The sequence below is a fragment of the Capra hircus genome, chromosome 13 (assembly GCF_001704415.2).
Source record: "Capra hircus breed San Clemente chromosome 13, ASM170441v1, whole genome shotgun sequence".
Taxonomy (NCBI): Eukaryota; Metazoa; Chordata; class Mammalia; order Artiodactyla; family Bovidae; genus Capra; species Capra hircus.
Genome location: NC_030820.1, coordinates 61,455,564 through 61,482,699, shown reverse-complemented (window position 1 = coordinate 61,482,699; position 27,136 = coordinate 61,455,564). Strand labels below are relative to the sequence as shown.

The 27,136-nt window shown below is 47.9% G+C and overlaps 1 protein-coding gene across 1 annotated transcript in view; it reads right to left on the bottom strand.

Annotated features, from left to right (window-relative positions):
- Positions 1-14,910, bottom strand: part of DNMT3B (DNA methyltransferase 3 beta) — a 34,301-nt gene extending 19,391 nt beyond the window's left edge. Inside the window, exons 1-4 of the mRNA XM_018057711.1 lie at positions 14,831-14,910; positions 2,676-2,838; positions 1,836-1,897; positions 269-376 (exon numbers count right to left, since the gene is read on the bottom strand). Of these exons, the coding sequence (XP_017913200.1) occupies positions 269-376; positions 1,836-1,897; positions 2,676-2,832 (327 nt within the window). The 5' untranslated portion in view covers positions 2,833-2,838; positions 14,831-14,910. The remainder of the gene's footprint in view (positions 1-268; positions 377-1,835; positions 1,898-2,675; positions 2,839-14,830) is intronic.

Sequence of the window (27,136 nt, the reverse complement as noted above, 5' to 3'; positions counted from 1 at the left end):
CCTACAGAAGCAACTTGGTCCCAAAGGTAACTGGCTGGCACTGGAATCATCCACATGTAAACTATACCCCTGGGCACTTCTTAGAATGCTCCCCAGAAAAGTAGAGACCTGCCATGTGAAAACCATCTCAATCATAATTAATGAGGTTTGCTGTCACTTTCTAATTTCAGAACATTTGTTCAAAGTTCCTCCAGGGAGATCCTAGACAAGGTATTTAATGCAGGCATGTGTGTGTTTAAAGTGCCTCAGCTCAGGGGTAGACACTTACAGCTGGGCTTTCAGACCGAGTCCTGGTTTCCCGGAAGAGCTTTGGCATCACTGGAGTGTCGGAGCCATCCCCGTCTTCTCCCTCACCATATCCATCACCCGTCAGGTCCTTTATAAATGAAAAATTATGAATTTTAGATGTCATATAACCAAGATAGTTTAATAATGAAGAGTCAGACATATTGAAAACAATATTGGTCTGAGTAGACTTTAAAAGATCTACAGCCTCATATTGTTCAAAAGATTTTTACAGGTATGGGCACAAAAGGCTTCACGATGCCCTTTGCATTGACACCTTTTCTTTGGTTTTCTAATTCCACTGGGGTTTCTCCTGAATTCAAAAATCATCATTTCATGGTTAGACTAACTGCTATGCCCAGCAGGGAGACCTGGTCAGTTTCCACAATCAACAGCGTCTGGGGGAAACAGGCTTGAGGAAGATGCTTCCTGACATAATGGCCAAGAAGAAATGGCACGAGTCCTGTGTCAAGTACACATCCCGAGCTGCCCACCGAACTCAACAAAAACTCAGCACAAGAGTCAGAGAGGCGGGGCACGGTCCGATGTCTGGCCAGAGTGTTAAGAACTTGACTTTTCCCTTGCCAACTAAGGTCTTGAGTGGGTCCGGTCCCCTCTTTAAAACTGGCACAATGGTTCTTCCCTTATAGCACAACAGAGTTATAGTGAGAATCAAGTAATGCATTCTTGCCAAGGCAGGGCACAGAGGAAGTTCCAAGAGGTCAGAACAGCTGTTCTGAGTCTCTGTTCCAGTGCTGTCCCTACCAGGTCCCCTCAGCTCCTGATCCTCATTGTCTGGGTGCCCACGCGTGGTCCTCCATGAGGACAAGACAAGCCGCATGAGGGGGAGTTCTCATTGTCTACAACTTTCAACCGGGACTCCGTCCCCAATGCCTGATACGGACCTGAATTAGCAAAACTCTAATATGATTCATAGGGAAACAGAAGGCATAAATAGCGTCATGAGTTTAAAAAAAAAAAAAAAACATGGAAAAGCTACAACTTGGAGAAAACTAATCAAGTAGAAACCTTGACATTGCCCAATGGTAAAAGATATTTCAGTGATTGTTGAAAATCCCCTAATAAGGCAGGCAAGTTCTTTCCAAAAGGAAAAAATAAAATCCTTGAGGCCACAGGGCCATACAATCTTACTGTTAAACCACACACAGGTATATTACAAGAAATAAAATCATACATTCATTTTACTCATGAATAGATGTTAAATTCTAAAGTAGATCCAATTTAAAACATACCATGAGCAAGCTGGATTCCTTTCAGGGGTAAAAAAATTTTGTTACAGTAGAAATTTATCAGTTCAATTGATCATCCAGATTGAGAAAAACATTCATTTCAAAAACTCAGCATGTGACAGCAGCAAACGTCACTTTACCTGAGGTTGTTCTAAGTCTTCTGTGTACCTGGCGGTGTTCAAATTCCTCATTCAGCAAGTACTTGCTGGCCATCAGTTTAAGTGGGCCTCAGGTTCCCTACTTAATATGCAAATCATAGAGTTCCCCTGAATCCCAGAAATGTGACCACAGAACCAGTACCTGAGTATAACTTAGCAGGCTGGAGACCTCCCTCTTGGACAGTCGTGAGCTTGATCTGCGGCCTGGAAGAAGGCAGAACCAGAGTCTCTTGTGAAGAAGGGGCTCTCCTGGTCTCCCTAAACCCAGTGACATCCTCAGGGGTTAAATCCTAGCCCTTGAACAGTTCCTTCCTATGCTGCCCAAATCAGTGGCCACTAACTCCACTAAAGGAGCAAGCCAGTGCCTGCCAGCGCAGCCACATTAAGTGCTCGCATGTGGCTCCTCGCCGTCATGTTAACGGTGCAGAAAGAGAACACTTTCACCCTCTAGAAAGTTCTATGGGAAGGCCTAACTTGAAGAGTTCTCTTGACAGCAGGATGAGACAATACAGGGGTTTCCAAACCAGCTGGGCCAGAAAATCTCAGCAGGGAGGATCCCAGGTGATGTGATCTCAGCGCAGCAGAGAGGAGGGGAAGAGAGAGAGGCTGGGACTGGCAACAAGCCTGAGACGCTCACTGCCTCTTCTTTTCTTCCCAGAAAAATGACAGGCCCAGGTGCAAGGGGAGAAGGCTGTCCACATAGAAGTGTCAAACACCCCAGTCTACCTATGCTGTGTCTACCCCCTTATCTGGAACAGAAGGGCTCATTGGCTTGGGGTCACCTACTCTGTCCCAGTGGAGGTGACAGGAGAAAGGGAGCAGCTCTTCCCTTCCCTGGGGCTGGGGCAGGGGTCGTCAGAGCCCAGACTCCCACAGCCTGCCTTGTGCCTGCTCGGGGGCCTTGTCCCAGCTGTGATCCACCGTGACCGCCCTCCTCACCCCTCCTCCCCACAGGCCACGCCACCTCTGCCACCTCTGCCACCTCGGATCTCAGGGGTGCCGATGGCCTCCAGGATCGGGGGTGAGGGCGCATCCTTGGAGTCCGAAGACTGGTCGCTGCAGCCCCCGTTGGTGAGGATGGAGTCTTCCCTCCTGCTGGCGTCCTCCTCTCCGTTGAGTTGTCTGGTGTCTGCCTTCATTGTTTCCTGTAGGAAGGCCAGAGTGATGAGGGCAGCAGAGATGCAAGGGTGGAAGGGCGCAGTGTGCCCCTAAACCTCTGCCAATGTCAGCAAGTCCTCAGGCCAAGAGAGGGCCTGGGAGTGGTTCTCAGGACCCCACCCAGGCCGCCCCCCATAGCCTGCCCCCCTCACCAAACTCGGAGGCTCAGGACTTGGTTCCATGTGGCCACTCGACCCGAAGGCTCAGCAGCCAGCACCCAGGACAGAGGAGGGGGCTGGGCCGTGGTCTGAGGCTCAGGCTGCTCTGTGCAATTAGCCGGCCACTTCAAACAATGCCATCTAAGGCCGGCCTGCCTGCCGCCAGCCTTGGTCCCCTCTGCCCCTGGCGCGCTCTCCCTGCCCAGACTCTGCAGGGCCTCGGGAAGTCAGTGCATTATTTTCCCTCCTGACCCCTTTGTTTGCTCTCTCCCTTCCCCTCAATCTCCAGGTCCTCTTCCCACCGTCCCCTCCTCCCCCACAGAACAGCTTCTCTCCTCTCCATGGCAGCACAAGCCCCGCCCCATCACAACCTCGGGGGCCCATTGGTCTGCTGGCCTGTCGCTCACTCTCCTCCTCCCTTACCAGCTGGGGCTCAGAGTCCCAAGTTCCCAAGAAGGGAAGGAATGGAGGAGACACAGGGGAAGGACTAGGATGGGTTAACCAGGGACATGTTACCCATCTGCTCCAACCCCACCCCACCTCTGGGCCTTTGCCTCCCCACCCCTGCCCACCCTGGTAACTGCATCATCACTAGGCTATTAAGCTAAGACCAGCTCCAGCCAGGTCTTCAGGCATGCATTGGAAGGCTGTGTGACCTTTGACCTGGCCCTACTGCCTGCAACATGTTGGCCTCAAGAACATGTACCTTACTCTCATTCATTCCTCTTAATGTGATTGTGGGCCCATTTTGTAGAACAGGAAAACTGACCCACAGACCTTGTCCATCTTCAACATCAAAAATAAAAACCTCACATGTAAGAGGAAGAGTGAAGCCCCAAATGGAGGTGAAGTATTTGGTGCCACAGGAACCCTGCTTGTGAAGTTTCCCCAGCAAACAGCTGCCTATGGGCGCTGAGCCCTCCTGGCCCGTATTCCCTTTCTTGGAGACAGACTCACCACATAGTACCCAAAAACCCTAACAAGCCTCCCAGGTGACCTTCCAGAAGCGTCATCTAGGCTACAGAGCTGTGAGCTGCAGTGGGGATGCTGCCAGCACACCCACCAGGGGGCGCTGTGGGGCTCAGTGATGAACTTCTCAGTGCGCCACCACCACCCCACCACCCCACCCCCCGACCCCCACCCCCACCCCCGCACCACCCTGGTAGGTATGCAATGTCCTATGGATTCTTAATTCCACCCTGGGCATCAGTCCATCCCCCAGGTATGGGTAGACCTCTGATGCTCCTGCAGAATTCTCAGGCACCTACTAAATTAGGATCAACATTTTCACAGGATCCCTGGGTAGTCAATACCCAAGTTAAAGAAACCCTGCCTTGGAATTCCCTGGCAGTCCAGTGGTTAGTTCTTTCACTGTGGAGCTTGGGGTTTGACCAAGATTCTTCAAGCTGGATTCTGAGCAGTTCAATGAAAAGGGAAAAAAAAAAAAATACTGCCTGGGTCACAAATGCATACACTGACACAAACCATTTAACTAACCCATGCAGTCCAGAGTGTGCAGGTTCACAGTTCCTGGTGTTATTTTCTCTCAATACATATTAAGGAATCTCACCAGCCCCAAGGAAAAGGAGGAATGCCTAACCCAGCCTGATTAGCGGCTTCTCTAGCCCTTTTACTCTCAAGCTCTGACCCGGAAGAACAGGTTGTCTGACCCTATGGCCAGTTCCTGTGAGTCCAAGTGGCCAGTATCTCAGAAAAACTGCTGGAGAGTGGTTCAGAGTAATCATTAATTTCCAGTGTTTTGCCTCAGGCCAAACCAGTGAACTAAGTAACCTGGATGGCCTGGCAGAGGGTGGGAAACTTGGCCATGGGGTGGTTCCACAGGGAGCTCTGGGGAGAGGGGAGGGCAGACTGAAGACAGCGCTTCAGTCAGGAGCGGGTAGCAGGTCAGAGGCTGAAATCAAGGGACAAGGCTTCCTTCCCTCTTATGAGGGGCTCAGAGTTCCCTCAGACAGTCCCCACCTGGGTCAACAGGAATCTCTCTCCTAGACAGACCCATTTAGAGCCTGCAGCCCAGAGCAGACAGTGATTAACTATGATTAACCACCTCAGGCTCCCCTGGGGCCTCAGCAGTGCCAACTTGTCTGCCAGCCCGCTAGAGGGATGGACAGGTGAGCAGAGCTCCTTCCCAAAGCCAGATCAACAGTCAGGAAAAATTCTGCCCCTAGAACCAAACCCACAGGGACTGGAGGAAGATTTCAGGGAAGGAAACCAACCTGCTCTATGACCAACTACCTGGGTGCGCTGGGGTGAGCTAGGTAGGTAAAATATTCTTACTTCCAGTGGCGTCATTCAATGTGATTTCATTAAAAGTTCCTTCCCTGTAGTTTTCACCACCCAGAATTTGCAATGACAGTAGATCCCTGGGTTGGGAAGATCAGCTGGAGAAGGGCTAGGCTGCCCATTCCAGTATTCCTGGGCTTCCCTGGTGGCTCAGCTGCTAAAGAATCCACCTGCAATGTGGGAGCCCTGGGTTCAATCCCTGGGTTGGGAAGATCTCCTGGAGTAGGGAGCCTGCTACCCATGCCAGTATTCTGACCCGGAGGACTCTATGGACTGTATAATCCACGGGGTCGCAAAGAGTCGGACACGGCTGTGCAACTTTCGCTTTCACTTCACTAGTTACAACACACACACACACCAGAGTCCAGAACTGGCCAGATGCAAAGATGCCCAGCTCGGCTCCTCGACACTCTACACACATTATATATCTCCTCCACAGTATACACATGACCCGAACACCTGCAGGCATGTGCTACTGTTAGGCCCTCAACCTAGAAGCCCTATCACATATTCAGATTTCAGAAACCACAGGTCAAAACAAGGAAGGCGTCTCTCAAAGGCTTCCATAAGTAATCATCTGGCCTTCATGAAGATCCACAAATCTTGATCACTTTTCTCAGTATTTACTCCCATATGCCAGGCACCCTTGTGCTTTACCTGTATGAGTTCACTTAATCCTTACGTACCATTAATGTTATCCCTGTATAACAGATGAGCAAACTGAGGTTAGGCAACATAATACGTACTCACTCAAAAGAATGCTCCCAGGGAACTTAAACAAGAAGGCATGAATTTTAACTACCTGCTTTTAGCAACAGGAAGATATTAGCACCAGGGATTGGTTTGTAATGGTAGATAATACATCTCCCTCATGAAGTTGTTTGGCTTCTAATGAGCCAAAATTGGCATTTCCCAGATAATGTGGCCCCCAGCACAAGCCAGCTCCTTTATCTAGAGGGATCCCAATCCTGAGTGGTGGCAGCTTCCCCAGGGATTTTCCCAGAGGGGCTGACATACCAGCTCCAGGACACTTGCCACTTGGCTGTTAGCATGTCCCAGGCCCCTCCTGTCTGCTAAGGGTGGAACTGACACCTCTTAACCCCCACCCCAACCCAAGGCAAGTCCTCTCATCAACCTGCTCTTAACAGACTCAAATAAATTAAGTCACCCAGCAAAGTGGCAGTGCCAAACTCATGCCCAGGCAATCCAGGGCACGTGCCTGGAACTGTTGTGCCTGAGATGAGTTATGAACAATGCACCATTCGTTCCAGGAGCTTCGGGAGCTGTATGGCTGAGGGACTTACACCAGCTGAGTATTCACCATCACAGGAGGTGGTGGTCCAACCTCGAGATGCAGGTGAACTCTGACCCTTTCCCAGAGGCTGGGGTCCAGCATGTGACTTCGGGATGGTCAGCGGTGCTGGGTGGGCTCACAGGCAAGGTTCCCCCTGCAAGACCCTGCCTCATTAGTGCAGGATGCTTGTGTCCTGACTGAACCAGGTCAGACGTGTCCAAATGCAATGTGGCAGACAGAAGGGTGGGTGGCACCCCCAATTAGACTCAGGGAGGAGGAGGCCCAGGGACTCCCCTCAACCCAGCTATAAACCTGAGAAGTGATGTCATTCATTTCCTCCAGGCTGGTACCAGCAGCAGAGCTATTTCCTGGCACTCTGTAAATGTTAATTGCATTAATTAAACTTACAGTGCAGGAAGGGGATGATGGCGGGCTTGATGGCAAGGTTAGCAGGGGAGGACCTTGGGCATCCCTGACCGACTCTGTCCACCCAGGGTTTAGAGATTTGTAAAGCAAAAAAGGGAAAGGGTGAAAGACATTCCCACCTCCCCTATTTAAAAAGTTCCTCCTTGGCCTGTGGGAGGGGAATCGACTCCTGACTCCTCCCCTTGAACTGCTCAAGTATTCTTTGCTGTTTCCCAAAATGGCTGAGATAGAGCACTCAGCATGCACCGCAAGAGTTACTCTTATGATCCCCATTCTGTAGATGAGGAAGCAAGCTCAGAGGAAACAGATAAGCAGTTTCCTTGATGAGGTTCCCAGAGTGACTGAGTGATGGAGACGGAGGCCTTAGTCCAGGAGGCAGATCTTAAAGACATCATGAAACAATGCAGCGAGCAGTTTTTAAGTTTAAACAGTTTAAAGAGTTCAAGGCCAGGGAGGGACAGCTCACCCAGGTGAGTGGGGAGAAGGGAGGCAGTGGAGACAGTACAGGCAAAGTCAGGGAGGAAGAAACAGCTGTCGCCCTGGCTGGGGACAGAGCACAGGGGCCCAGTTCCCGATGCCTGATCAGGAATCTCCAGTAAATTTCATAAAAAAGATCAGGTTCACAGGGAAACGGGAAGAAAATGTCCTCACTGTCCCTTCTCAAGCCTCATTCATACAGCCTAGGCAATGAAGTGACCTCATCTGATTCCGTAGGCGGTTGGTGCTAGATCCCAAAGCAGACGGCAAAACCTTAAAACCTGGAGATTACGCAGTCTCGTGTGCTGTTGTGCCAGATTTCCCGGCTTAGGCTCACAAGGGGATGCATCCCTTCATCCATGATGACTCAAGTTTGGAGAATTTTTCAGTGCCTCTGGGTCGAGGCTGCATGCACCACTGTCATTGTATGATAATAGCTGGGCCTGGGCATATTTATCAGAATCATCGTAAGGACTGACTCCAGTAGTCAGTCTGGGCAAGTATGAGAAAAGCTGGCTATGAAGATGTTCCAGTAGTCAGTCTGGGCAAGTATGAGAAAATCTGGCTATGAAGATGTTCCTTGCAGCATTGCTCATTAATAGCAAAATTATAGAGAAACATCAGTACCTCTGGATATTTGTCAATAGACTAATAAAATTATATACCATTACCCTCTAGATAATTTACAGGAAAACCTAGGAACTTACAGAAAGATCTGAAATGAGAGCTTCACCTGGAGTTTGGAGCCAAACTTTTTACCCTATGGAAACAAGTTGCAAGCAACTAGCCCCTTCCGCCTACAAGTTATTTGAGAAGCCCTAGGAAGGTCATGCAGATGAAGACAGGGAACCCATGGGTCACCCAGAATGCCACGTGGGGCATCCTAAGGCCGAGGATTTGGGAGCTGCTATACCCACTCCTGTGGCCTTGTTCCCCTAGGCAAAATCCAGCCGAAGTGTCCTCTGCCCTCTTCCCAGGGGAATGGAGAAAGGAGACCGCTGTCCTCAGTCACTCCCTCAGCTCTGGCCCTTGCAGCAGCCTGCACCTGTTGCTACTGCCATTGCCTAAAACCTCAGCCCATCCACATACCAGTGCTGTGGGGATATTGATTCAGTATTGAAGATGGCAATCTGACAGTATGACCTCAAGTGCCAAGTGTCCATATCCTGTTATACAGGAATTCTACTGCTAGGAATCCACTCAGCGCAAAGTTCTTCCCAAAACCTGTGGAAAGACTGGCACTGCCTTCATTGTCAAAGGAAAAGCTACCAACAAATGATCAATGGGAGATTGTCTAAATTACATGCAGCCACACTGGGGAGACCACTGAGAGGCAAAGAATAGGGCAGCTGTTTCTAGATGAAACCATGTAAAGTGAAAAGGTCCACCTAACAATACAATCGCATTTAATCGGTTACTGTGTACATTAAGCCATGTTCCTCCAGCATTTTTTCTTTAACTTCTCAGCAAGGTAGCCTGTGGAAGAACAGACAACCATATCTATCTCCATGTGACTTTTACAATCAAAAAGCCAACTTTAAAATGTCACTTTTGAAAATGACCATTTAAGTTTAGTCAATCTGAAGTTTTTTTGAATGGTATAAGGTAGAGCTCTCAATTTTCTCTATAAGGAAAGTCAGACATACAATGACTAGTATGACCCAACTCCACCTCTTCTATATGGTTCCCCTATATACATGGGATGTTTCTGGCTTCACTTCTTTTTGGTATTTAGCCCCTGCCACCTCTTTTAATCATGATACATTTACAATAAATGCTCGTATCTGCTTGGACAAGCCTGCCAACCTTAAAGTTTCATTGATTTTCCTGATTTCACCCATACCTGAATGTACATTTGCTCAGAACTGTCCATATCCTATTGTGCAGGTACATGCTGCCTCCCTGGTAACCTAGAAAATCCCTGAGGACAGTACCTGCCCATCCAGGCATCCCGCCTAACACTGCACATCTGTGTCCCAGCTGAGGTTTCCTTCCGCTCACCTGCAGTATCTCCTCCGGTTCCAGTGCTTCAGCTACAGGACACCCAGGCTTGTCCAGGGCCTCCTTTGGGTGTCACCCAGCACACATTCACGTGCCCCAGGACCATGCTGGCTGCTGGGAACATCCACCAGGAAGGCACCATCCCTTCTCCAGGAGCTGAAGGCAGTGGAAGGCCCTGGCTCTGGCCCCAGCAGGCCCATTTGCAACTGGAAGCAAATGCAACTGGAAATAAATGCTGCTTAGGAAGCCCCATTAACCTCAGAAGGTGGAAGTACAGGAAAGGATGAAGAAATAGGTAGGTAATGACTTCACCCAGGCTGCAACATAAGAGACCTGACTCGGGAAAAATTAATACCAGACTGAGAGCTCCCCGGTCCCTTTTCTAGCTGCCAGACCTGTACCACTGGGCAGGGCATTGGACAATCCCTCTCCTCCAGGGAATGGGGAATAAGACATGCCAATGTCAGAGAGCTACCTTCAGATTTTGGGAGACCCAGAGACAAGTTCCAGTCCATGTCCCACACAGTAAGCCTCCAGTTTTAAATCCTTCTGAACACAGTTCAAAACTAAAATATGAAAAACAAAAACAGCAACAACAAAAAAAAGACACTCAGAAATATTGGATGGAGCTCTACACACTAAAATTAAAACAAGGGGATAAAGGATGTGTCCAAAAACAAGATGAAGACACCATTACAAATGAAATTCTTAAGACAGGAACTCTTCAAAACACAAAAAAGCTGAGGACACCAGAAAGCAGAACTAAGGACAGATGGCCAAAATGCCACCAGGCCAGGAGGGGCCACATCTGATGAGTTGTAACAGAGCACAAAAAACAAGGAGTGTGATAGCTCAAGGAAATTTATTCCCTCGACTTTAGGATAGAAGCCCTCAGTGACACTGAGCCCTTCTCCCGTACCAGCTCCTCATACACACCTGGTCAGCATCATCTGTCCCTGAGAGGAAATTAATTGGTTAAGAACATTTCCCTATGACCTCTCCCACCCATCAGTTCTTAACAATGCATTTCTAATTTCCTGCTCATAATTTCGCAATGACTAATGCTCTACCCACAAATTTCATAGACTACCAAAGGCCATTTTCTAGAAGATCTAAGTATGTCCCCTGTGTCAAAAAACTGAAAGGCTGTGGAGGGGAGCAGGGAGGACAACACAACAGGCAATGGCTTGCCTAGGGCACAGTCCAGAGACCGGGTCCTTTGAATGGAAAAAATCTCTGCAGGGCTTCCCTGGTGGCTCAGTGGTAAAGAATCGGCCTGCCAATGAAGGACACTCAGGTTCAATCACTGGTCTGGGAAGATCTCACGGGGCAACTAAGCCCATTGTGCCCCAACTACTGAGTCTGTGCCTGAGTCACAAGCCCTACTACTACTACTAAAGTCCGCCCTCTAGAGCCACTGTAATGAGAAACCCACACACCACCAACTAGAGTGCCCACTCGCCACAATAGAGAAGCCCACACAGCAAGGACCCAGAACAACCAAAAATAAAATATTATTTATATATATACGGAGAAAAAAATTACTCTGAAGAAAGAGAAAAACCTCTGCAGGTGAAGTTATTTAGAAAAACTTGGTCAGGCTGAGCTGAGAAATGAGCAGAGGCCAATGGTTCTCTAAAAGGTCCTCCCATCCACTTGGGGAGCTGGCCCCCAAGATGACCACAGCGCGCTGGGAAACCTCGCCAATGGAGGGCCTTTCCTCACCACACTGCACTTGCCCTGGGTTCTTGCCGTTTTGCTTAGGATGCACTGTTGCTCCTCTCTACGCTTTCTCCACTTCTAGAAGAAACTGAGAGGGCCCCCAGATGAAAGTAAAACATTGATTACCTTGGGACTGTGAGATTACAGGCCATGATCTGTTTTTTCTTTGCATCTGAAGATGGCAAATTTGATCTTCATTTGTATCAAACACGATGAAAATCCTTTTGGTGAAATATTCTAATTCCCTATGCAAAACAGATCCTCCTCACTTTTTGCTTATTTGTTCAGGAATGCCATCTAGGACTGTTTCTCTCAGCAAGTAAACTACGACCACTAGCCATCATCTCAATATTGACTACACAATGTGACATTTATTAAATCCTCATTATGTACACTTTTTAATAGGATCTCAACTGACTTCAACATCCCCTTAACTGGCCAACAATGTATCCCCATTTTACAGATGGAGCAACTGAGGCTCAGGTCACTAGCTTATAAATGTAGTGAGTTGGATATAAATCCTGATTTGATTTGGCAGCCCAGACTGCATGTATGTTGATTCTAATGACTAACATGACCTACAACATACCAGGCTTTTTATAATATCTCGGGGCCCCCACCTAACTTATTTTGAAAATGGCCTAAGGCCTAAAAGGATCCCATTTCATCCTCCTACCAACTCTACTGGGGTGTGTATACCTTCACTCACTTTACATACAGGTATTAATCAGCACAGGGGCTCCACGTGCGGGCTCCCTCTGCATTCACCAGGCCACTTCCCTCCATCCACAGCCAGATACATCTGAACACCTGGACTTGGCTTTTCCCCTTCTGGAGGATCACTCTTGTCCTGGGATAGTGGCAGACGTTAAAGTTCTGTAAAGCACTAATCAGCAGGCTGCCAAAGTACCTGCATCTCTCCATCAGCAGCAAATTTTTGACCCTGTGAGAACGTGAGCCCATTGCTTTACAAAGAGGGTGCTGACATGAGGAATTCTGTACTCCTGCAGCCCTGATCTGCCATGAAACTGAAAAAAAAAAAAAATACCCTAAGTTCATGATTTTAAAACTCAACACCAAGAGTGTGCCTGTACTTCTGGAGGGTTGGGGTGAAGCACTTGCCATGGTGTCACACCAAGCGGCCTTTCAGATTTAGCGCGATCATCTCAGGTGAAATGGAAAAGTATCTGAGCCTGGAGGGGACAGCAGGCAGGAGAGCTGGTCTGAGACAAAGGAGTTAGTCCCGGAGAAGTTTTTCTGGGAAGAACTTACCCAAACCCTCCATCAAGGAGCTTGGGACTGCAGTATGAGAAAGGGAGACAGGCCCCTCTGGGTTGCAGGCCCCACACGGCAGGAGGAAAGGAAGGAGGGCAAGCAGCCTCTGGCAGCCCCACCTCCCTGGCTCCTCCCCTTCACCCCCTGCAGCTCCCAAATACCCTCCTACCCCTCCCTGCAAACTGCAGGGGTTGGAGGTACCGCTTATGGCTTTAAGGAGCAGGATGGAGCCAGCCCTAACCCTAGCCCTTTTGTCTCAGCCTTCTCCACCCTAACAGAGAAAAGTAAAGGCTCTCCCTTAGTTCTGCAACCTCAAGGCAGGTCCCAAACTTGGGTGGGGGTGTAAAAATGACCCCAATCCATAAAACAAAAACTTGCTCCTTTCAAAAAGGAACAAAGGCACCCTTTCCTGCCAACTCCCAAATCTAGGACAATGATTTGGAAAATCTTCCATAGTTGAGAGGAGTACCTTGGTGGGAGGGAGGAAAGGAGGGGATGGCAGAGTTGGCCTGCATCCTCCCCAATTCTCATTAATGGCCACCCTAAAAAGAGGGGCTAATGGTTACTACAGTACCATTCACTACCTGCTATACCAAGCATTAAAGTACTGAGTCCTAACCCAAGCCTAATGTGATAGGAATTATCACATCATCTGAGGAACACAGAGGGTTAGAGTTTAAATTGTGTAAAACTGGTTTCCTTCTTACCCAACTTGGAGTTTTAGTATGACTGTTCCTATTTCACAGATGTAATAATGCACAGAGGGCCACAGATTAACATGGACAGACTTAAACACATGCCAAAGATCTATGCATCCCCCTTAAAGGAAGCAGCCTACTTATCCCACATGATAGATAAGGAGTGGCAAGACTTTATTGGGGGATTACTGTATGCCAGCCCTATAAAATAGGTAGCATCATCTCAAAGCTGGAAAAACCAAGCCTGCACCTGGGGATTCCAATGGCTGGGGTGTAAGAAGTCACAGCAGTCCTGGTGGAGAACAGAGACAGGTCAGTGTCCTGGATCCTGGAAATGTGGGCCCCGGCAGGGATCTGGCTCCCTAAAACAACTGCCACCAGTTCGCCAAAACTCACAACATCCAGAAATCAGGAGGCAGAAAATCACACATCGTAACCTTGTCCTTAATTCTCTTTAATGCATACGCCTCTCAGCTCAGGGTGGGGAAGCACTAGGGCCCAGCCAGCCTCTTTCAGCCTGGGAGGTAAGTGAAGGAGGCAGCGTGGACAACCTGGCCTGGGCCCAGAACTCCTGCAGCCCTTCCCTGCCACAGGTGAGTGACTCCAGCAGGAAAACCCAGGCCGAAGAGCAACTCTGTTGCTAACTTGCTACCTCTGCCGGCTCTTCCCCAACTTCCACTTTCTCTTCTTGAAAGTGGGACTCAAAACCCACCTACCCGCGGCAAACAATCCCACTGGGCACCGAGGTAGCGCTGGAGGTTTTCAGGACTCAGTTTGCAAGTTTACGAAGTGGGACCAACCTGACTCTTGGAAGAGGGGGAAAAATGGAAAATGAGGCCCCAGGGCAGGCAGCGTGGCTGGGCAGGGAGGCGCCGCACCGGGTCGGCTCCTTCCCAACCAGGTGTGCACAAGCGTGAAGGCAGCCTCTCCTGAGGGCATCCCCGCAACCCAGCCGCACCTCGGTCTCCGTAGGTACCCTAGGGAGGACCCCGCGAGCCCGCCCCTCTGGCACACGCCCCTGGGAAGCGCACACATACCGGTCCACCTGCTCTCCCGCGCCCATCCACTATCTCTCCCCTGTCCTTGGGAGGGAGAAAGAAAAAAAAAAGGCCCTCGGCTGATCCCCCAGGTCCAAGTCGTAAAGGACGGACGCTCGTCTCCTCGATAGAACTCTCTTCTGCTCTGTCCCCCTTCCCAAGAAGGCTCCCTCTCTAACCGAGGCCAGGTAAGAATACCCCTGTTTCACTAACTCCAGTTGTCTCCAGTAGGAGACCTCCTCCCCTCGGCTCTAGACCCCGGGAAGGCCGCCCGGCGCCCTCCCTGGGGACGATCCTCTCTCCTCTGGGTCTCCTGAGTACCTCAAGTATCCCTTCAACTCGTATCCCTGTAAGATACATGCCTTCCCCGTCGCCAATTTTATCCTCATTGCCCATTTCCCCGCAGTAAGATCAGAGACTTCTCCTCCCCAACCATGCCCGGTCTCCAGCCGCACGGGAGCCGCCTCCCCAGGACGTCCCGGAACGGGATTCCCTCCCTGCGGTGGCGGGACCCCTCCACGGTCCCTTCCCCCACCAGCCCACGGAGCCCTCGGGCTGGCAAGCCTCCCCGGGGGCCACGGGGCGCTCACCTGCCGAGAGCCTGGCTCGGGCGCGGCTCCGCGGGTCGAGCCGCGGGTTCGGACAGGCGGGCGGGAGGCCGGCGGGCGGCCGCGCAGGGCGCTCGGCTCGCGAATCTCCGGCGCCGATCGCCGAGCTACGTTTACTTGGGTCACTTAACCCCCGCGCTGCCGGCCGGGCGCGGGCGCCCGCTCGTCTGCCTGCCTGCCTGCCTGCCTGCCAGTGAGCCGGTGGCGTCCGTCGGGGGGCGCTCGGGGCGTCCACGAGGGCTGCGGCAGCCGGGCTAGGGAGGGGGTGCGGCTGCGGCGAGGAAGCGGCACGGGCAGGACCCGGCAGCTGGAGTGGGTGGGGAGGGGGCGGTGCCGAGTCCCCTTGTAACCCCGGCCCGGCACTCGCCCCGCCCCCGCCCGGGGGCGCCCCTGCCGCAGCCACTCAGAGCAGGGCCTCGGGCGCGGGGGGCGGGGGGCGGGGACGAGGGAAATTTGAAATCGCTCTGGAGCCTCCCCTCCGCCCCTCCTCCACAGGCGCCGCCTCCCGGCCCCACCCCCACCCCCACACAGACCCCGGTCGGTTAAATCTCCCCCCAGATAACAGGCCCGTCTTGGGGACCCCGCAGACGTCCCCCAACTCTCGAGACTCCTCCCGGGGCCCCTCTTCCCCGATCCCCACCCCGACCCCGGACACGCGGGCTGGTCTGGATGCCGGGGGCCCAGGGAAGGAAGAACCCCGCCCCCCTCCCCGAGTCACACAGCAGCCGGGTATCCCCTTTACCCCAACTCCCAGCCGCAAGGCCACCTGGGCGCTGCGGTACCCCCGCGGGTCAGTCAGCCCTCTCTGGACCCTCGGACTAGTCCTTGTCCCTTCCTCCCACCCTGCTGGGCCTTTGTCGGCCATCTTGAGAGGATGGGAGGGAGAGCTGAGGAGCCAAGGTAGTTAGGTCCCTGGCGGACTTCTGGGTTACAGTTGGCATTCCTTGAAGAAGCCCCACTCTGTTAGCAGGTCTTGATGGCCTCTGCCCTTTAAGGGACATTATGTGTCAGTCGCTCAGTCCTGTCCGACTCTGTGTGACCCCATGGACTGTAGCCCGCCAGGCTCCTCTGTCCAAGAGATTCTCCAGGCAAGAGTACTGGAGTGGGTTGCCGTTTCTTTCTCCAAAAGGGGCATTGAACTATTGGAAAACAGCACTTCCTAATATTTCCCATACCTGGCATCTACACTTACTTATCTGCCTATTTTTGTCAGTCTGCAATGCAGGAGGCCTGGGTTGGGAAGATCCCCTAGAGGAGGGTATGGCAACCCACTCTAGTATTCTTGCCTGGAGAATCACCATGGACAGAGGAGCCTGGTGGGCTACAGTCCATGGGGTCACAAACAGTCGGACATGATGAGCGAATAAGCACAGCACATTGTGTGTCTATGTGACTGTGAGAGCAGTGTCTCAGTATGTCTTAGCACACAGTAGATGCCAAATAAATGTTGAATGAATGAGAGAGCAAGTGAATGATGACAGGATGGGCTGCAAAGGCCCTAGGTCAGCTGGTTCCCGCCTGCCTTCCCAGGTATCTCCTAGTCTCACCCCTCCCTCACTTCACTCTAATCTAATCTTTGCTGTTCCTCAAATGCATCAAGCTTGGTTCTGGGTGTTCTTTGTCCAGATCTCTGTACCATTCAGTTTTCTCCCAAAATTTCGCGTTCTGGACAGACTTTTCTGACCAAGCAACCTGAATAGTCCCCTCCTTCACCCCTATTTCATTCTCTCTGTAGCACGTATAGCTATTTGATGTTGGAAGTGTGAAAGTGGGGTGGGCTCAGTGACCAGGCAAGCCTCATGTAAATGAGTGGCAGGAACTCCTTGACCTTCTGGCACAAGCATCCAAAACTGGGTTCCAGTCAGTTGGTGCAAGAAGATCTCTGAAGAGGGCCTGTCGCTTCTGCGGTAAGTCTTCAGAGGAAAGAAATTATATATGAAGCTGGTGGGTCTGTGGGGAGTGACTGCTGGGTCTCTGTTTTCTGATGCATAAGGTCTAAGACCTCCATGTGTCAAAGCATGTCTGTATACCACCATGGTCAAAAAAATAAACAACAACGAATGCCTGGAAGGTATAGTTAAGATGACAAAGAGTAGGGTTCGGGGGGACATGGCAGACATTTCTGGGGACATCGTAGTGCCTAACTCCAGGAAGAAAAACAGACAAGGTCTGAATAAGCAAGTGGTCTCTGTCCTGTCATTTGGAAAGAAAGTGAAACAAAGATGTCATGTTTCCCTGTGGCACAGAACTTTACAGTTTGCAAAACTCATTGGTCATATTCACTGCCTCCTTTGAGCCTCTCAGCCACTCCATGAGAAATCAGGGCAGGGAGAATTGGGTGCTCATTTCAGAGTAGGTGACTGAGGCCCAGAGAATAGAAGGACTTGTGTGAAGTGAGTAGCCGTGCAGCCTGACTTTGAGCACCTGCTATGTGGCATCTACCTGACTAGGAATTCAGAAGGGAAGGTTCAGAGCTTACCTGATGGTTGGGGTGGGTGGCTAAATCTGGGAAGAAGATAAAATGGAGGCTGGAATGATGTAGCCAGGGGAAGACCTATGTCAGGATCCAGCTTGGCATGTGGGAGGGACAGCCAGGAAGCCAGTGTGGCCAGGGCACAGGGAATAAGGAGGGGAAAAGTAACAGGGGCCAAGCCATGGTGGATATGTCCCCATTTAAGCCATGTTCTGACTCAGATGTTTAAAACACACCTGAGTAGGATTTCAGATTTTCCTCTGGTTGCATACGGGTGCAACAGTGTTTACTTAAAAATTTACTGTGACACATCACAATCATTATAATCATATGCCAATCAATATTTATTAAGGATACAACAAAAATTCTGTGATTAAAATACATTTGTTATAAAAAAGATATATAGATAGATAAGAGGAAGTACTCTGGTGGTCCAGTGGTTAGAAAGCCAGGCTTCCAGTGCCTTGGCCTGGGTTCAATCCCTGCTCCTAGAACTGAGATCCTGCAAGCCAAGAGGCATGGTCAAAAAAAATTAACAACAACAAAACAACATAGAGAAGAGAATACTCTTAGGAAATAAACAGGAAAGTATTGAAGCATAAACGGGCACAATATTATCACCAATTTGCCTATAAAATGGTTCAGAAACAATAATATGCATATATATGGCAGAGGGAGAGTGGACAGAAAATGGGGCAAAAATGTAAACAAATGGAAAATCTGGTTAAAAAGACATTCTTGAGTTCCTTATGCTAGTCTTACAAATTGTCTGTAAATTAGGAACTACCTCAAATTTTAAAACCCTCCTCCTAAAAAAATTAACATTAAAAAGAAAAAAACACACATACATTACACCCTTAATGCCCTCATGCTAATAAATCAACCGATGATGGATTTTTGCCTGTGTTGAGATTAAATATTCTGTATGTATGGAATTATATCATCCTCTTTTCAGCTCTTAGAGCAGCTGCAGCTTTTCAATAACACATGAAAGTGTCTGATGCCCAGTAGGCTCTCTGTATATGGTCGGTATTTTTTTTAATATCATTTTTATTTATTTAACTATTTGGCTGCACCAGGTCTTAGTTGTGGCATGCGGGATCTAGTTCCCTGATGAAGGATGGAACCCGGGCCCTCTGTATTGGGAGCTTGAGGCCTTAGCCATTGGGCCACCAAGGAAGTCCCTATGGTTGGTGTTTTTTTATGAGCAAGTAACTTCATCTCTGTGTGCCTCAGTTTCTTCACCTGTAAAATGAAAGTAGTAATTCCTTCACAGGGTTGTTGGGAGATCTGAATGGGTTAATACATGGGAGGCATTTTGAACATATAAACTACCATAAAAGTGCTTGTTAAATTAAAAAACCACCTTGTTATTAATGATGGGTATGTGCTACACTGGGCCCCTGGCTGGTACAGAGATGAACATCCACCCTTCCTCCTCAGGGTAACACAACCCAGTCCCTTAGGCTCCTAGCTGCTGAGGCCAGCCCAGTTCACCTCTACCAGCGGAGTCTAGTAGGATGAGCTCCATCTTACAGACAAAACTCTGCGTAGTGAGGCAGTTAGGCTGAGCCACAGCTGGTGGGTGGCAGCTCAGGACTAGACTCCCAGCTCAACCCCCACTCACTGTGACCTGCCGCCCCCCCCCCCACCGCCCGCCACTCCTCGAGTGCTATGCTAAGGAGTTTGAGCCTCAGTCTTCTTCCCCTTCTAATTGGAATAATAATAATAGTGATGCCTACTTCCAGGAGTGACTGCGGGGATTTCGCGGAGCCCGTGTATGTGAAAGAACCCCATTGTAAAGTACTCAGTCTTAATTGCAGTGTCATTAGAGGCTACGTTCATTTGCAAAGTGGGTTCCTCACCTTCCCTTTTCAACAGGAACACCCAGACTTCTGCCCTGGTTGACTTGCTACCAGGGAGCTCCGAGACATTTTCAGTTTTAAGAATTACTGTTAAATTGTCACAGGTGACTGACTATATAACAATTTATTAATTATTTTTATAATGTTCCAACATTTTATTATGAAAACATTCAAGTATTCAATGAAGTTGAAAGAGGTTATGAAGAACACTCTTATACCCGCCGAGCTTCCCTTGTGTCTCAGCTGGTAAAGGATCTGCCTGCAATGTGAAGACCTGGGTTCAATCCCTGAGTTAGGAAGATCCCCTGGAGAAGGGAAAGGCTACCTCTTCCAGTATTCTGGCCTGGAGAATTCCCTTGACTGTAAAGTCTATGGGGGTTGCAAAGAGTCAGACCAGACTGAGTGACTTTCACTTTCACTTATATCCACCACCCAGCTTACACATCTATACTTTTATCATCTTACTTTTAGAAGCATTTCAATATATAAGTTGCAGACATCAGTGTACCTCCTCTAAACATTTCAACCTGCATATCACTAACTGGAGTTTATTTTTATTTACAGTTGCTTTGTCTCCAAGGTAAATTTTACACACACTGATACACACAAATCTCAATTGTACATTTGCTGAACGTTCATATACACGCACACATGCCTGTGTAACCCATCCCCTATCAAGATATAGAACATCACCATCTGATATGTAGTAATAATAACAATTGTTGTTGAGGGATTGGAAAGGAAGGATTCTACTTCCTGAGTTTGCTCCGGATCTGGACTCTGCCTCCTCTTTTATTTCAGGATAAGCATAGAAGGGATGGAATCCCCTTGTCCAGACCTGCCCTTATCTCTTCTGGGCAGGCCCTCTCCCTCCAATCTGCAGGAAGTCCATATACACAGGGTGGCGATAACTCTGCCTGCAGGCTGGGCTTTGGAAAGTGACTGTGAGTTGTGGAGTAGCGGGAAAAGACTGGGTGACATGCTTAGGGCCCCAGGACTTCCACCGGGTTGTTTAAGTCATATGTTCAAGGCCTGAGGACTCTGCTTAACTTTCATTCGTCTGCTCATGCCTGGCTTCTTCTACCCCTATCCTCATTGAACCTGCCCACAAGTTCCTACTCTCTTCCTGGCATTTATCCAGGAAGTGACTCTTGGATAAAAAGTGACTCTTCAAAAATACAGCATGTCTCCTCCATCAGATTGGGAGCTGCACGGAGGCAGTGCAGTAGCCTGTCTTGTTCACTGCTATGTCCGGGGCACCTAGCACAGGGCCTGGCACAGAGTAGATGCTCACTAAGTATCTGCTGCCTTGGGGGAGAATGGATACATGTATATGTATGGCTGAGTCCCTTAGCTATCCACCTGAAACTAACACAACATTGTTAATGGGCTATACTCCAATATAAAATAAAAAGTTAAAAGAAGGAAAAGAGTATGCTGCTAAGTCACTTCAGTCATGTCCAACTTTGTGTGACCCCATAGACGGGAGCCCACCAGGCTTCCCTGTCCCTGAGATTCTCCAGGCAAGAACACTGGAGTGGCTTGCCATTTCCTTCTCCTATGCATGAAAGTGAAAAGTGAAAGCGAAGTCGCTCAGTCATGTCCTACTCTTCACGACCCCATGGACTGCAGCGTACCAGGCTCCTCCGTCCATGGGATTTTCCAGGCAAGAGTACTGGAGTAGGGTGCCATTGCCTTCTCCAAAAAGAGTATGTGCTACTTCAAAGAATCAGTAGGCTTCTCTAGGTTTCAGGTAATCAAAGTGGTCTAGAAGACAAAGTTCCCCAGGGACTCCTCCAAGGTTACACCCAGGTTGTGTTCACAACACTCAGCAGCAATTTGCATTGCAGTCCTAAATTGGGGCCCAAGCCAGGCATTCACTTTATAATCATCCTGAGGAGAAAAACAAAGCAGACAATAGGGATCCAAGGCCTCATTTTCTCAGGCAAAGTGAATCCCACCTTGAATTTGAAATACGCGGTGAGATTCCGAAAGGGTAGAGGCATTATCACCCCCACCCTCAAAACTAGAAAGTGCCAAAGGGCCCTTTAAGAAGCAAATTTCTGGAGGGGACAGTGTAAACGTCCACTGGAGCTAATGCCAAGGATCTTAAACAGGTTTAAACTTTACCCCAGGAATTCCACTTCTCAAATTTGTCTCAAGGGAAAATCTTGAGATTTATTAGAGAAATATTATTGAACAAACAAATAAGTATTAATACATCACCACATCCTATATAAAAGTAAAAAAAACTGGAACTGTCCTGGGAGTCTAACAGTAGAGTATTCTTTACATTCATTCACATGCATAAGGATAAACTAAAAGTGGAACGACTCTTCTTCCTTGGCTTCCTTGGTCCACAGGATCGCAGAGACAGACACAGCTCAAGTAACTTAGCAAGCACGCCTGCACCCCTGGCTTCCAGCGAGCTCAGAGCCCATTTAAAACCTAATCAATAATGCCTCCACTGCCCCATGTGTTAGTGAATTTACTTCCTACCTGGTCCTGATTTACTATCTTTCTATTTTTTTAAATCTTCCTATTTTAAGTTCTTCATTTCTTCTGCCCTTAATAGCCACCCAACCAGGGCATTTTTGTCTAGCTTACTTGTCCCAGCATCCAGCACCATGCTGCATAATAGGTGTTCAATAAAGATGTGTCCCATGAATGGACAAATGTATTCACAAAACTGACTCCAAATCTTCCTGGGCGTTTGGCAAATCCTTCCCAAATGGAAGCTACTGACCCAGTGAGAATTCCCTAGTCGTCCAGTGGGTAGGGCTTGGCCCTTTCACTGCCAGGGCCCAGGTTCAATCCCTGGTCACAGGGATTGAGTGGCCCGACCAAAAAAAAAAAAAAAAAAATGGGTACCAACCCAGCAATTCCATTCATTAGAAAACAACTATCTGTACATGTAGAAATGTCCCCTCTAGATTTGTTCGTAAGTTTGTAATAGTGCAAACATGGATAAACCCTAAGTGTCCATCAGTTGAAGCCTGGTTAGATCCAGTGGGATTTATCCAGGCTATACAGCTGTTATAAAGGAAATAGCAAGTCTGTAAATGCTGATGTGGAGGGAACTGAAAGATATACTGCTAAGTGAAAAGGCAAGATGCTAAGTGCTGTAAACTCTGTGTGTGTGTGTGTTTAGTCACTAAGCTGTGACTCTTTTGTGATCCCATGGACTATATAGCGCCCACAAGGCTCTTCTGCTCTGGGATCCATGGGATTTCTCAGGCCAGAATACCGGAGTGGGTTGCTGTTTCCTTCTCCAGACTATCAGACCTGCATCTCTTGTTTGGTAGGCAGATTCTTTACCACTGCACCACCTAGCAAGCTCTGTATATATGAGTCCATGGTTCAAAAAATATATATGGAGAAACAAGTCTATTAGGCCATTCCAGAGGATCCTGAGAACACCTTTGGAAGATTTCAACCTCAGCCGTACCCTTAACCAGCAATGTCCTTGATTAGCTCCTTTCTTCCCTAAGTGTATCCCCCCTTCTACAAAAAAAAAAAGACCAAGGTTAAGACCTCCTGGTGGGGTTACTGAGAGGATTAAGGAAGAAAATGCATAAATACCAGACACCTCTCCCAGAAGGAGTACTCAAAGATATATTAGTTAAAATAGAAAATAATTTTTTTAAAAAAAAGAAAATAATTTATCATGTGACAGGATATGAGAAAAATTTCCTTAAAATATTTTCGGTAAATAAACTGAAATTTACAAAACAGTTGCAATCATGATACAAAGAATCCATGTATATTCTTTACCCAGTCACCAGCTATTAACATTTGACATATTTGCACTATCCCCTCCTCATTTAAGTCACTTTATCCCTCTTAATACATTCAGCTTGTATTTCTTAAGAAAAAAAAAAAGACATTCTCTTACATAAAGCAAACACAAAGATCAAATACAGGAAATTAAACATTGATACAATATTATTATCCAATCTATAAGTTGTATTCAAATGTCATCAATTGTCCCAATAATGTCATTTTTTAAAACTGTGGTTAAAAGAAAAGCACATCACATAACATTTACCGTCTTATTTCATTCTTTTAAAATATTTTTTGGCTGTGCCATTCAGCTTGTGGGATCTTAGTTCCCCAAGCAGGGACTGACCCCAGGCCCTTGGCAGTGAAAGCTTGGAGTCCTAAGGATGGGAGCACCAGGAAACTCCCTTAGCCATTTCTATGTGTACAGTTCAGCAGTGTTAGGTATATTCACATTGTTGTGTCAATAATATCTCTTATAGCAATCGTTTACCTCCATCCAGGATCTTACATTGCATTTATGTAGTCACTTTGTCTTTTTCAGTGTCTTTTAATATGGAAAAATTCCTTCACGTTCCTTTGTTGGTGACTTTCATAACATAGTTGTTTTGAAGAGTCTAGGGTAACTGTAATCTTGTGGCATTTGTTACATGTTTTTATAATAAAGAAGATAATACTGAAAGTATGATGAAGATAATCACCAATGGAAACATAAAAATATCCATAGTATTTTCCCCCTAGGTTTTGGTAAAAGGAGGATCTGGAGTTTGTTCCTTCTGTTAAAATGCAGGATCCCTGTGGTGATGGAGATGTTCTGTATCTTTGTGCCAACATCAGTATCCGGCTTGGGAGATTTCACTCTAGCTTTGCAAGATTGGATCTGTGCACAGAAAGAAACTCGAAAAAGAGTACAGTGGTCTCTCTCTATGATTTCTTACAAGTGCAAATAAATCTACAATTATCTCAAAATGAAAAGTTTAATTTTTTAAAAAAGATGCCTTTTGGAATATCAGAGCCTGAAGTGTCAACCATTCTCCTGGGGAGAACCTAGCCCCTTGGTGAAATTCCCAGCAGGAATCCTCTAGCCTGAGAAAGGACTTCTTAATGAACCCCTTTCACTTGCAGGGGTGGGGGTTGGGAGACTCCTTTGCCCTCCGCGGGGACATTTTAAAGTGAATGGAGGGAGCAAGGTCCCTCATTAAGGCTGAAATGGGAGCTGCTGGGGGCGGGGGTTCTCTAGAAGGAGGCTTGGCCCCAGGTCTGCATTTCCTGCTACAAACTTTTTAACAGTGATCACCGCTCCTTTCTGTCTGAGTGGGTTGTGAAGGATACCATTGGAAAGATAATTTTTATCTATTGTCTTTGTTAGTTGCCAAGTTCTTAATAAAATTGAAAAATTGTAAAGACCTGAACGGGCAACCAATGGGGATTCGTTACAAGCATCATTATATTCTCACTCAGTAGAATATTATGCTGCATTTTATGGTGATGTTTTTGTAGCATTTATAATTGAAACCAAGATGCTGTTGTGTGAGATTTTGAGGTTTCTCTTAGAGGACTTGGAATTCTCAGGGCTGAGAGATGTGGGTTAGGGAAGCAGGGTCCTCTTCAGGGAAATGAGCCTGCTGCCAGGTTTCTGTTCAGGCTGAAATGCTAATTTCCGGGTGTTCTCATTGTCTAGCCTGTCCCTTACTTGAAAGTTTGTCATCCTAGCACTCTATGGGGTCTCACAGAGTCGGACAGGACTGAAGCAACGCAGCAGCAGCATCCTAGCACTATTTTGAGCCCTGAACGTCTGAACATAATATCCCTTGACCTTCTAGGAATTTCTCCTCAAGGAATAATCAGATGTGAAAAATGAATTGTGTACCAGGATGCTTATTGCCAAGTTCTTTTTAAAAGATTTAAAAGTTGGAATACTATTGCTAACAAGCTTTTGCTGAGCACTTACTGTGGGCCAGTTCCTGTGCTAAGTGTTTTACAAGCATTATCTCATTTCATCTTTTCTAGTAGGTTCTACTATTGTCTCCATTTGTACAAAAGAAAAAAGAAATGGGAGCACAGAAAGGTTAGTAATTTGCTCAAGACAACATAATTAGTAAACAGAGGAGACAGATGTGTAAATGACAGCAGAAACACAATGTGATAAATATTAAAACAAATAAAATGAGGGACAAGACAGACAATTGAAAGTGTGATTGAAGGTATTTGAAGTAATTGAAAGTATGATTAATATCATACAAGGTATATCTTTGGGTGCTTAAAATAAAGCCCAGCATGTGGTGGGCATTTTAAAACAGTGATAATTTGTACCTCAAACTTGAATGTGATCATGAGTCACCTGGGGATTTAGTTTAAAATGCTGGATCAGCAGGTCTGGGGTAAGCCTGGGAATCTGCATTTCCACCATGCTCCGGGTAATGTCCTAGCTGCTGGTGCAAGGACCACACTCTGAGTACCAGAGATTAAATAGCTTGGCAAAGTGGGAGAGCCCCAAATATGTAAAAACGAAACAAATCACAGAAGCCCCAGTGACCTGTGAAATAGAAAAAGACTGGAAAACAATACAATTACTATTTCACCTACGGTATTGGGCTGCAATTTCAAGTGAATTTCTTTCCGTTTATCTATTTTCTGTCACAATCAATTCCACAAATATTTATTGAGTGCCTCAGCACCAGCCACTGTGAGAGCAGAAATGAAGGAAATCTAGTGGTTTCCGCAAGGTTCCTTTTTTTTTTTTCAAGTTAAAAATAATTTAAAGAAACATACTTAAAATGGGAGCATTTCCTTGTATATAAATTATACCTGAACAAAGTTGATTTAGTACTTAAAAATATGAATAAATATAAGGCCCTGACATGGATCGTTTTTAATAGGTTAAGACTATTTTAAAATTAATATTCCTGGATGGTGAGTCAGGGGGTCTGAGCTCAGTCCCTGTCTGTCAGTAACTTGAAGGTTTACTCTCTTCCAGGTACTTCGGACTTGGACAGGTGCCCTGTATACATTCTCAAAGCACTTTGTACCTCTTGGCATCAGTTAATAATTTCACACATGTGTGATTTTTCACGTGTGTGTCTGTCTCCCAGATCACACTCTGACTTCTTCTAGACCATGCACTACAACTGATTTTGTCACTGTGGAGTCCCAGCACCTGTCAGGACATGTGCCCTAGGGGTGGCACTCACTCGGATTATCTGTTGAATGAATGCATGGAGTGTTGTTCATACCTTTCCAGAAGGGATTTTTTGGGGAAGGGTAGAGGAATGCCAGTCTTCCCCACACTCCCCCACCCAGGTTTCTAGGCACCCACTCCCTACTCTCAAGTCTGAGCTAAGAGGCAGGTGAAGATGCTTTTGGGCTTTGGTGTCAGGACCTAGATTCCAGGGAGCATGTCTTGGTTTTCTCATCTGTCCAATGGGGATCAGGTAATATCTGGGACTTCAAGGGAATCTTGGGAAGAGAACATGGGGGTTACAATGTTTCAAGGCCTGCAGTGCTTGTCACTGTCCCCCAAATCTCCCCTCCACCAATCTGACCACCTTCCTCTTCTGTGAGGCAGTTTCTTCCACGCCAGAGTTTCCCCAAGTGCGGTCTTTGGGAAGCTGTTGGAAAATTCTCTGGATCCATCCCAGGCTTTTCTAAGCAGAGCCTTTGGAGGTGGGTCCCAGCAATTGGCATAGCAAGCCCTCCAGATGACACTGGTGCAAGCCCAAGTTTGAGGTTTTATTGCTTTGCTCTGCTCTGACCCAAGCTCGCTCAGGGACACTGGGCCTGTCTGTTCACTTTTCTGTCGCCAGTGCCTGGCATCTAGGAGGAGGCAAGCACTGAATACATGCCGAATGCATCATAACGGTGATGATGATAGCAGCTAGCTATTGACTGAGGACCTTCTGTGTGCTGTGTGCTGGGCTATCTTCTGAATATTTTAGGAGGGTTAGCTCATTTAAGGTGCCACCCCCGCGATCGTTTACAAGGAGAGTGAAGCAAGTTCCGAGCGGGCAAGCGCAGTGCCCAGGGGTCATCCAGCGGCGGCGGGAGACCCCGCTGGGAGTCCAGGTCTCACCGCTTTGCTGCTCAGGGTCCTGGCCTGGGCACAGCGATTGCTGATATCCTGGGCTTCCCCAGAGAGCCCCTGCCCCGCCCCACCCAGGGTCCGCGCGCGAG